We start from the raw sequence: 12,371 nt of genomic DNA, 5'->3' as shown, positions 1-12,371 counted from the left end.
TTATTATTATTATATTATTATCATTTTATTTCAATTATTAAACTGTTTTTATCTCAACCCACGAGTTTTTCTCACTTGTGCTCTTCCAATTCTCTCCCCCATCCCACCTTGGGGGGGGGAGGAGTGAGCGAGCGGCTGCGTGGTGCTCAGTTGCTGACTGAGGTTAAGCCACAACAAAGGTTTATTCCTCAAAAGACAGGAATTCAGAATCCTTTTGTTTAAAACTTGGCCGTAGGCAGCAGCAGGGTCAGTTAATTGTGCTAATGCTTTTAAGGCCCAGGGGAAAGCAACCTTTCCTTCATGGTGCCTTGCAAACAGCCAGGACAGCCCTTCGTTTCACAGAAAGGGAAGCTGTTCTCAAATACTGCAAATGCTCAGTTGTATCTAGTGTATTGTCACACAGCATAAGACACCATTTGGTGTTTATGATGGCTTAAAATGCTGGGCACACTGGATTTCAGAATACCTACACTACTTTTATCGTCAGTCACCTGCTGGGGGTCTATCTCAAAGCCTGAGTGCTGAGGAAAAGGCTGCCTTGTCCATTCCTGCCAAAATTAAAAGTGCTCTGTGGTACCAGGCTGTCATTTGAAAAGACCGGGACATTAACAGCCCCATTTAGACCCATTATCCACAGACTAGATAGACTTTTGCTAGACTACCTGCAAAGCTAATCTGAGAAGACTCCATCTTCTCTAGTTAGACTAGCTATTACTGTAAGAATGTTTACTTGGACACAGTATTCCTTGTGGCATGCTTTAAAAACAAATGTATTTTCTCCATGTCAAAATAAGGCTCTCCTCATATCCATACTCTCTACTTGTAGCTTTAATTTGATCAGATACTGTGAATCAATGTGATGGAAAAAACTCATTACTTTGTAAATTCTATTTTAGTAATAAACAAAAGAGCACTACTGTATGCAGAGATTTGTTTCAACAAGACAGTAAAAAAGACCTTCATCTGTGCCTAAAGGGCATTTTTTCCCATAACTGAGGGTGGAGAGCTGGAGGCAGCTTTTTGTCCCCTTCATGATGCGGAGGTCTCATCATGGCAGCTACAGCAGTCCCAAGGTTGCACTAAGTTACTGAAAGGACTCTCCAGGGTGATTAGAAAAAAAAATCAAGCACAGGGGCCAAATCTGTCCCTTCTGACAAGCTTTCAAAGAGCTCAGCACACTTGCAAGAAGCCAGAGGGGTAGCAGTGGGGAGGGCGGAGGCTGGCCCTGGATGCTTTCCAGTGAGGGCAGCAGAATATCTACACTACTTTCGTAGTCAGCACCTTAGAGCAGTTCTTTTGCCAAAGTCACAATAAGCAGAGCAGTCCTGCTGGAAAATAAGAACCAGGACAAGAGAGTGTCCAAAGGGCAGGGGCTAGCTACCACATCTGCTGCCTGTTTGTGGGAATTCTGTGGGGTCTTCATCCAAAAACAAATAAGAGATCTTCTCCTTAAAGTGACATGTCTTCCTACTGTTGCAAAGTTACAGAAAACTTCCTTCGAATTAGGACTTTTTTTTCCTGCTCTGGTCATTTATAACAAAAGTTTGACTCAGATTCCATGCAGATCTCCAGTGTTTGTACTTACCTTTCTTCTTTTGTGAGACCTGTCAGTCTTCTACACTTCCGAGCAAGAATGAAGCTGTAAAAAAAGGAAGACCACAAACAACTCCCATCATGTTACTACATTTCCTGCATTATTTAAAATGCCAATACCTTATGATGAGATGCTTGTGATTCATAGTATTAGCTTTTGGGTCTCTACCCAAAATATCCATTTCACCTGTGCATAATGTTATATGCTACGCCTGCTGGACTCACTGTGGAAGGAACCACTCTGAGATTCGGGTTAGAATATTTGTATGAGCTGTTTCCCAATGACCTTAACTTTATACAGCAGTGCATGCAGGCATTAACAACAGGAGGTGAAGCCTGGGATCGAACTGGAAATTATTGTTAAATAAACTTTAAGACTGATCATACTCTCTGGCTGTTTGAAAAAACAGAACAAAACAAAATATAATTCTAGAAAACAAATTTTCATTTAAAGAACTAGAAGGTTTGGGGGAGGCAAAATATTTGGAGAAAACTTTACATTTCTGCAATCACTCCCTTTTTTCTTCTCCTTCCTTTCCTCTTCTCCAATTTTGTATTTTGCCACACAAAAAAGCAAAAGGTGACAGTGAGAAAAAGAGAAGAAAAATAGAATTTCTTTTTTTGGGGGGGGGAAGTTTTTTGAAAGAAAAGTTCATAGAACATATTCACCACACACCGAGAAAGTCAATCCTTTAACTATTTTAAAGTATTTCCCTTCAAAAGTAGCAGGTTTTCTGTTTCAACTGTTACCTCTAAGGCAAAATAAAAAGGCATTAACTAGACACCTTCTTTGCCTCTTACCCTATTATGGCAGGAAAGCTGCCATCAGGCTTAGTATCATCAAGTGTTAAACCAATTGCAGCATCCTCATCTTCAATGATCATGGTACCACAATACCCTGGTAAGCACAAAGTGGAAAAGAAGTTAGGATCCATGTATCCAAACGCAGGAACGAGCTTCCAAGAAGTTGTGAAATATTCAGAACTTGACCGGAAAAAGCCCTAAACAACCTGATCTAAATTCACCCTGCTTTGAGCAAGGCATTGGACTAGATGACATCCAGAGGTCCCTCCCAATCTCTATCATTCTCTGATTCTATGATTCTAGTGTAGGGAGATATGAAAACAAAGGAAAGAACAACCAAAAAACCAAGTAAAGCAATCCCCATCAATTGACAAACATTAGCACACAGCTCCCTTGCAGCAGTATTCCTTTGGCTCAGAGAAGCACTAGATCATCTCTAGAAGAGAAAACTCAGATCTGAGATGTGCTGACAATTAACAATCCTTTTTAAGCATCTTTAAAACAGAAGTCAATAAAGGAACCTCCTATTGTTGAATTCATGATAGAAAAATAAATTATTCTGCAACCCAGTTAGCAAGGTAATTATTAATTGCACAGAAACAGACTGCTCTCAGGTACTGAAGATGTTCAAGTGCCTCAAGCACAATTGTTTCCGTATATGACATTTACATTAGACATAGGAGGAGATATTTGTACATTGTTTTGAAAACACAATTGTTCTTAAAAGAAGAGTTGAAGAAAATAAATTGTTCTTAAAAGAACAACAGTGTCAGCAAAGCACAGTACGCAAACTATGGGTTCTACCAGGAAATAGGAGTCCCCTCTTGCCAATCCATCCCAAACCTAATAGCCAGAATATGCCAGGATCCAGAACTCTTAAAAATCATTCACAGAGGTGAAGGGTGTCTACATCTGTAGACAAACACAGATGTGGACTCTTTATAACCAGTGAAGAGAAATGGGTGTTATTACGTTGCAGATTGTCTTAGATTCAGTGAGTTCTAAAAGAGATCTGAGGAATCATGATGGAAGTATTCAGCATGTAAAGGGAGTGCAGGATGGCTAGCCCAGTTGGGGATGTCTATGTGAAGACACCTTAAATTAATCCTGCCCATCCAGAAGGCAAAGTTTTCACAGGCTGATAACTGATGGGATAAAACCTCTCTCCATCACATATCACTTGTACCTTTAGATTACTGTACAAGTGGGAGAGAGTCATCTCATACCCAGGTGCCACTGAAGGAAAAGGAGAGGACAACAAAGAACAACCAAGGCAATAAGTAACAGACATGAGTTCTCCCTTCACGCCTACCTCCTCCTTTTTATTCTCCCATCCACTCTCTCTTCCCAACCAATCTCTCAAGTTTCTCAAACAGGGAAAGGCAAAAATGGCACAGAAGTGTATGAAGTCTCCTTCTAAAAGTCCAGCATCCTCTAAACACAAAGTCTACTCCATTACTATGTACCCTCTTCCCTCTCTCCGTCACTACTATTCCCTTCAATTAAAACATAATACCCTTCTTTCTCCAGAAAGTTTCCTTATAGTACACAATGCACTTGATGACTGAGCCCATGGGGATTCGGTTGATGAGCTGGTTTCTCATTGGCGGCAAAGGTGGGTTGAAATGAATCTTCAAACCAAGAGCTGGTGGAATGGCACTGATCACATATTTGCTCTGGAAAAGAAATTATACATAAGCCAAATACATTCTCCACTACTGCATCCTAAGTATATTGCTCTAATGATCTTGGCAGACATCTGGGGAGGCTGCAGGGTGTATCTTCTGAAGCAATTTTGGCATTTAGCATAAGAATTGCAAAACGGAACCCTCACAAAATCCTGGTTGTTAAACAACAAACAAGCATTATATAAACAGCCATCTGTTCCAATGATGGGCAGCTGCTCTTTCCCCAGCACTTGAAAAAAGCCAGTGGAAAGATTTTCTGTTACAAGAGTCCATCGGTCTCCCTTCCATCTGGACTCCTCTGTTACAACTTGGAAGCAAAGCCTGAAATGTTTTTCACAGAAAGTTTATTACTAAGCTACATTTTTGTGTTCACCTTACAACTATCCTTTAATCTGGAAGGCAACCAAATACTAGAAGAGATGCTAGTGAAGGAAGAGTTCGAATATACACTTTGCTTTTCAGGCATCACTTTAAAGCTCTATCATTGCTATTACTCAGGGACAACGAGAAAGTGTGATTTTCTGTCATAGTCACTTTAATCTCTGCCTCATTTTTGTACAGGATTTTGGAGAAGTCAAAAAGGAAGAGCTAAAGGTTTTCTAGCCATCCCAGCACAAACAGTTGCTTGAATGTTAGAGGTTTCATTACCTCATATAATTCATGATCTAAGGTTTCCACTATGACACTTTCACCCGACTGGTCAATGCGGATGACTGGCTTCCTCAGCTTCACGCGGCCTCCCAGGTGCTCCATTATTTTCTCACTGATCTGGCCAGAGCCCCCAACAAACTTCCTCTCCTGAAACACAGAAAACGACAACTCGGCAAAGCAGAATCAGCAGAGTGATGCATGTGAAGCACGTTGTCATGACAAACATTTTGCTTGGGATTCAAAACAAATCCCGTTCTTCTGTTGTTATCAAACCTTTTTAGGAAAGTTCAGCAGTTTCACTTGGAAAACCTATTCACGTCCCTTTCTCTTTCAGTGAACTCCTCAAACACTTCCCGTATTTGACCACCAGCCAAAACTAGAAGTATCAGTAACCTCATGAGAAAATCCCTTCTCATGGGGTCTCCAAATGGATTCCACAGACCTGTGTGAATCAGCAAGACTTCTGAAAAGCGCTTAAACTTTTAAACCTTTCTCTGAGTTCACTCTTATCCCTGCAGAGGTCTGTGCGTCAGAAGTAGAAACCCTAGTCCTCGTAATAAATAATGAGGTATAAGGAAGTGACGTAGCTTACACCAAAAATGTATCCTGCAGTTATGTTATCTAACTTAATTTAAACTCAAATCACCTCTAACATAATGCAGAATTCAAATAATATTTTATGCAATGTATATACAGTTAAATTATCTATAATTATTGCTTGTCTATGCATATTTATGAATTTAAACATGTTTTGTTGTATTCTTTGTATTTTTGGTTATTTATTTATGATTAAATAATTTGCATTTCTAAAATAGAATTATTTCTAATATATTGAGTAAAATTTGCATTTCTCAAGTGTAAGACCATTAACAGAGTCTTTACTTTCTTGAAATGCAGAAGCAGCACTAATATAGCAGATTTCAAACATTTCAGAGCAATACCATAGTTAAGCAGGGGTGTTCATTTTATTCAGACTGATTTTAAAATCTTAACAGTTTTAATCCTGGGAGCTAGTGTCTTTAGGAACCCAGTTCTGGGCTACATTTTCAGTATTAATTCGGAGCACTCTACACACTCGTGCAGCTAGCATTGCCATCCCCAGTAAGTGCTTCTGAAGTGGTAAGGCTTGCTTCAGCCTCATGACAGAAATAAGCATAAGTAACACTTTCTTTTTTTAAAGTGGAAAAGCAAAGTAAGTGTTCTAACCAGAGTTCAAAAAGAAGCCAGAGTCAGGAACTGATACAAATCTACTGATCCCTGGGCCAATGCCTTCAGCACAGGAATAGCCTTCAACATTAGTTTTGCAAGATCCAGATTAATGTGTAAATGAACAGAACTAGTTATTAATGTGCTACCGGCTCAAAATCATGGACGCCTCAGTTGGCCCTCTGAACCAAAATTAACAAGCAAAAGAAGGAAGTTAAAACAGGGCCTGTCACAAGCCATAGAAGGTGATGGCTGACAGTACCTGCCCTCCGTTGGTTGTTGAGAATATCCTTGTTGTCCCCCCACACTGCTTCACGTACCACAGAAACCAAAGGGCAGAGACCTCATGGGGTTCAGAAGTGACATCCACATTCACAAACAGAGTTGCAAAACTCTTGGCAGCACTGCAACAAAGACAAAGAAAGCGAGTTAATTTAAAAACTGAAGGAGGGTGACAATCTTGTTCTTTAGTAAGGGAGAGACTATCTTTGGCAACCTCTTCTTTCACTGAAAGCAAAGGATTCCTTGATTTCAGTTAAAGTAGGAAACAATATCAATTCCTTTTATGCAACATTTTTAAAAAAAATGTTAATCAAGCACTGCTGTATTCCAGCAAAATTAGGGCTCCAGGAGACACAAGAGCCAATGAAAGCTTATGTCACTTTATGCTACTAATACAAAGCTAGCTTGTCACCCTAGATTCAGGATTAAGGGAAGCAAGCCCTCCTGTCTTCACTGGACTCCAAAACAACCATGTCCTCCCATGGTTCCCAGGTTACATCCAAGATCTGCAGCTCTGTTTGCACCTGCTGAATGCCTGTCCCTCAAGCACACAACATAGGGATTATTCAACATTTGTCATAAAAAAGTTAGGGATCTTGTCTAAACTTATCTAAACTCTCTGGATTAGTCAGCATCCCCTCACTGCCTACTCCTCTGCTGTGCTCAGGGAGAGTGCTGCGGCTGGAACACAACGAGGAAAGAAATGGAAGTAGGAAGCCGTAAGTGAAGAGACAGCATATACACATTCATGCAAAAGTCTGGCAAGAAAAGGGAAAGGAAACTTTTGATTGCTCAACTCGGTATTTTAAACAGTGGTCTGGTAGCCAGTGGTGATGAACACAGAAGTGGAAAGTGGCCTGTGTCTGAAAAAGGATCACTGCTTTATGTCCTCCAGTTGGCGCTTTCATAACAGCTCTACTGAAAATTACTGTATAAACCTGTACAAGATTTTGGGGTGCACTAAGACAGAGTTAATTAAGGCTCAGGGAAACATTCCTCCTATTAGAAGTAAACACTTCCTCTGCCCTCACTCTAAGGAGGAGTTTAAAGGGACATGGACAGGACCAGGAGATGCTCAGCTTAACTACATTGTGATTGACAGGGACTGAGATTCTATAGGTATTTCATATGCCAGGCACCAGGCAATCAATAACCTCCAAAACCAGTACAGAATCCACTTTTAGTTGCTTCTTTCTTTTTTCAGTCTTCGAACTTCAAAAAAAAAAAAGTGAAAAGCATAACTCAAACATACTATTTCAAACAGCTGTAGATCTACATAGAAAAAAAGGTATCTTCTGTCCTTTCTAAAAATGCAAAGTCCGGCTGAAGTAAAAAGCTGATCCATTTTCTGAAATACGGGTGCATCCTGGCTTCATTCTTGACAGCCAAAAATAATACAGAAAATATTTATCAATTTTTGTCTGTATAAACACATACTGTAAAATATGATCAACTCTGAAAGATATTTTGTCTAATGGGAGAATTAGTATATGTATTTATTAATATTTCATAAGCAGAAGGTATTAGATGGTGGTTAAATTCTCGTAGTTTCTGCCGCCTTCTCCCATTGCTTTTCAGCATTTCAGTTCTGTGGTTTCTCCTGGTGTTTTAGAGATGGCAGTGATTTAGAAATGGCAGTATGATTTCAACTAAGAGCACTCGGGGTATTTCCAGCACGCAATTTTAGCCAAAAGCAAATCTGTACAGTCTGTTAGATGAGAGGAAACAGCAGAAGATTACCCTTCTGGATCATTACCTTCCAGGTTGGAAAGTTTCTACAGCATGTTACCTAAATCTTGCACAAACTGGGCAAATCAAGCTGAGATGCACATATAAAATCCAAAAAGCATCTTGGAATTAAGGGAGGCTGACGGTTATGCCAATATTGAGGTAAAATGTCAAGTCTTATTCCATCAGAGTTTGAAAAAAAAAAAAAAATGACTGTAGTCACGTGAGCTCTTGGATATTGAATGACTACCGGCGTGTGGCGTTTTGCTAACTGGTATAGTTCCTTACCAAATCAGAGGTTCAGATGGCCAGCAGAACCACCAGCATACATTTCCATATGGTTTTACATAATATGGATGGTGATACAAACAAGAAAGGCTTTCTATATGCTTTTGTGCAATTGTAACTCGTTAAAGCAAAACAACTGAAAGATTAAAAGATTTTGGACAACAGCCTACTGTCCATTAACAATGATCATGTTGCTCTCAGGAGGCTGGCTAGCCATAAAAATGCCCCTGTCAATGACAATGTCAGCTTGAGTGGGTGCTAGCAGGCTTCTGCACCAAGCTTGTGCAGGCTCGCTGCAGCCGTGTGTCGGGTGCTTAGCAATTCTGAAGAGGTTGCTGCAGAAATCAATCTGCTTTACAGTGAGGCAGAATTAATGGCGTTTTTTTGCTTCAGTGTGAAGAAAACCAATCAAACTGTTGTTGAATGGCAAGTAAAGAAAAATTGCTTTGATGTATACATAAAACCAGGGAGCATTTTCAGTTTCCCTGGGTGGTATATAGTACAGCAGTTAAACAACAGAATGATGGGTGTTAAAATGATTTAGTGCTATTTCAAGACAAATGTTATTTTTATAGCACTTTGGTAAAATCAGCTGGTCTAGCACTGAATAAATGTGTGTTGTTCCATCAAAAGTTTGATTCAAAAACCTGCTGTAGCCAGAGCATTTTTCTTGTAAAAGTTAAACACGCAGTAAAGAGAGGGAAAGTGCATATAACAGATGAAGGTACTACCTATGTCTTCAGAAGTAACCCTCCCCAAATACATTTTCCTTTTATCTTTATTTTAGTCTAAAAAGTTATGGAAAAGTAACAGAAACTACTGTGTGTGCTGACAGGTGTCGTGGTCCATTATTACAAGATTTTCTCACCCCATTTCTTTAAGAAGGCTGTATTCTAGTGGTAGTTATATCTGTTTGCAAAACAGTAATGCCTATTTGGAGCTCTAAGGCATGTAAATATAAGCTATTATATTTTGTATTAAAGAGTTTCTTACTTTGTCCAGCAAATTTTATCTATGAAATCTTGCATAGTCATTTTGTCCCATTCTTCTGCATGTGGAGCTTTCCACGGGGCTTCACTGGGAATCTAAGGAGCATAAAAGAGCATTCATCAGCAAATGAACGAGTGGCATAAGAAAGAGACAACAAACACAAACAATCACAATCTCATCTTTACATGGTAATTCAGCCTGCAAATTCCTGGCAGGTAATAGCGAACTTAACAGAGGATGCTTTTAGTTTTTTGTTGTTTGTTTGTTTTAAGATTTTTTTTTTTTTTTTAATGTAAGAATAGAGAATAATTTTAGAGCTAAGAACTTTGCCTAGAAAGGCAAAGTACAGTACTGGGGAATGTCTCTGAGTTCTTCCATATCTCTCCCATTCATCTATGCAAGTAACAGCAACCTCTTCTCAAAGTCTTGTAGCTCAGTCAATAGAAAACATACGCTACTGATAACACACTAAAATGGTTGAGCTGAATTTGAGGGTGGAGAAGGGCGTATATTTGAAGTATACAAGCCTCTTAAAATATTACTTACCCAATCGGCAGGCAAAGTGCTAAAAATCACACGCATATACCCTAATGTTCATATATCCAGAAAAACGAAGGTATGACTGCAGACAGCCTCAGCAGCACGGCCTTCAGAAAAGCTTACCAGGATGCCACTCAGAACCTGTGCTCTGACCATCAGTGCATACCAAAATGCATGGCACGATGCTGCTCTTGCCAGCACCAGGTTGTTCAAGCTAGAGCAGCTTGGCCCATCTGCATCCTAGTCCTGCCTCCACTCTGCCCCTCATGGAGACAAAGCTGAGCTGAGACGGTCAGCTGCAATTCCTCATGCCATACCTCCTTTCCCATTTCATCCATCGTCCTCCATAGGTTGTTGTAGTCCAGGTAGGCCAATGGATTCCACATAGGAGGGAATGGACCTTTAAAGGGGTAAGACTTACCCTACAAGATGAAAACCAAACAAAAACATCATAAAAACTAAATACAACCATAATCATGACTTCTATGTGCGGGAAGCTGCACCAAATGGTTAAGTGTTCACTGGAAGAAAGCACACATTTAATCAATACACGTAACAGCTTCCGACCCATCATGTCTGTGTGTGCACGTAGAACAAGAGGTAATGGGCACAAACTGAAACAGAGGAGGCTCTGTCTGAACATGAGGAAACACTTTTTTTACTGTGAGGGTGACCGAGCGCTGGCACAGGTTGCCCGGAGAGGTGGTGGAGTCTCCATCCTTAGAGATATTCAAAAGCCACCTGGACATGGTCCTGGGCAACTGGCTCTAGGCGGCCCTGCTTGAGCAGGCGTGTTGGACCAGATGATCTCTAGAGGTCCCTTCCAGCCTCACCCGTTCTGTGATCCTGTTATTCTACCTGTGCGACTTAAGTGTGATACACAGTTGAATTAAGTCAGTTGTGTGCAGAACTGATACTGCCTTGTGTCTTCAAAGCTTTACCTTGGGCACTTCCTGGCAACAAAACTAATACCCTGCAGTAGAGTCATTAAGATCAGACCAAAAAAAAGAGATGGAACAGCACTGCTCAATTAAGATGAAAAATTGGCTATTTGTTACTGAAAAAGAGAAACATATCTTACATTTTTTTCTCCTAAATGTTCATGAAAAGACTGAACTGTTAATTGTATTTAGTGGGTTTTTCTTTTTCTTTCAAAACTAGACAAAAGCAGCTGTGATGAGCTTTACTATACACTAAAATCATAGCTCAGAGACCTTCCCGGAAAAAAATGGTTTCAGCTAACCTAAAAATCCCCAGCCCTACAGAAAATGTAGCATTTACTAATAATGACTCATTCTTCCAATCCAACACCTCTGGCCATAAATTCCAGAGAGAGATAGCGTGGCCAATACGAATGTCTTAACTACATCATTATATATTTAATGGTTAGATTTTAAATATCTGTATCTCCACTACTAGATATTCAGAAAGTCTAGCTGAATTAAGAGTGGAAGACGACAGGTAATTTGTAGAGTTATTTTATTTACATGGGGTTTCCCTGGCTGACATATTATATGGATGGCAGCACAACAGCTTTAAAAATTCACAAAGAAGTGCTCATTAGCATTATGTGGTTACTCATTTTTTCACAATGCATTCTGGACTCCATAAAATAGATAAAAATAAAGGGCATATTGTGTGCCACAGCTGATTTTTCAAACCTTATATTAAATTACATATTTAAGTGGGCACTGCACCAGCATGAATGTCAATTGGTAGAAGTACTAACTTTTAACAGATATTTGATGCAGTGCCACACCAACCCATCACTAAAAAAAAAAAAAAATTTACACTGACTTTGAAAGAAATACTGCATCAAGATTTAATATTTAGAACCAGGTAACAACACCACCACTGTGTCTTGTTGACGAGAAGTATCGGAAGACCACTTACTCGAAGAAGTGTCAGGCTTGATTTAATTTAGCCTCTTTATTAATAATGTGAAAGAAGGGACAGAGAGCGCATTATTCAAATCTGCACAGTAAAAGGGCACAAAGTGATCCTGAAAAACTCAAAACTTGGTCCAGAAATAACAAAGTGAGATATAACCTTGAAAAATGCTGGCTAATAACTTTGAGGACTTTAATTCAAACAGAGATATACTTAGAAAGCAGTAAGGCCAAAAATCAAACCTAAGGATAAGAGAAAATCAGTTTACAAAAAAATTCCAACAGGTTAGAGAATGTGAAGAAGAAACTGTTTTTTCACCTAGTCTTTGTACAGACGCAGGACTCTAACGGAATCCTTGTCAGAAACACCAAGGTAATGAAAGTTAGGAAGAAAACAGTGTGGGAGGAAAGGAATTAATTCTTTGCTACATGGACATATGAAGAAGTAACTGCAAAACAACAATTTCATTTTGCAATGCTTTTGAGGAGAGATGATGGTTTGTAAAATGCCAAAACATCAAATTTTAAAAAGTTTTCAATCAGAAGTTTTGTCATACCAAGAGTAGATCTCCAGTCACTTTATGAGCCAGAGTTACCAAGGTTGAAAACTTAGCATTTCCAATTTAAGAATGGACATTACAGCACGTGTTCACAAATCCTCCAGAAAATGGAGGTTTTGGTTTTCTGGGGTTTGGGTTGTTTTTTTTTTTTT

At 39.5% G+C, this 12,371-nt stretch overlaps 1 protein-coding gene across 1 annotated transcript in view; it reads right to left on the bottom strand.

Annotated features, from left to right (window-relative positions):
* Positions 1-12,371, bottom strand: part of MAOB (monoamine oxidase B) — a 40,435-nt gene that overhangs the window by 8,744 nt on the left and 19,320 nt on the right. Inside the window, exons 4-10 of the mRNA XM_009283110.2 lie at positions 10,088-10,192; positions 9,234-9,325; positions 6,205-6,346; positions 4,734-4,883; positions 3,914-4,073; positions 2,395-2,491; positions 1,586-1,639 (exon numbers count right to left, since the gene is read on the bottom strand). Of these exons, the coding sequence (XP_009281385.1) occupies positions 1,586-1,639; positions 2,395-2,491; positions 3,914-4,073; positions 4,734-4,883; positions 6,205-6,346; positions 9,234-9,325; positions 10,088-10,192 (800 nt within the window). The remainder of the gene's footprint in view (positions 1-1,585; positions 1,640-2,394; positions 2,492-3,913; positions 4,074-4,733; positions 4,884-6,204; positions 6,347-9,233; positions 9,326-10,087; positions 10,193-12,371) is intronic.

The sequence above is a fragment of the Aptenodytes forsteri genome, unplaced genomic scaffold (assembly GCF_000699145.1).
Source record: "Aptenodytes forsteri isolate BGI_AS27 unplaced genomic scaffold, ASM69914v1 Scaffold2, whole genome shotgun sequence".
Lineage (NCBI taxonomy): Eukaryota > Metazoa > Chordata > Aves > Sphenisciformes > Spheniscidae > Aptenodytes > Aptenodytes forsteri.
Note: the sequence above shows the minus strand (reverse complement) of the source record. Positions and strands in the feature narration are given on the sequence as shown.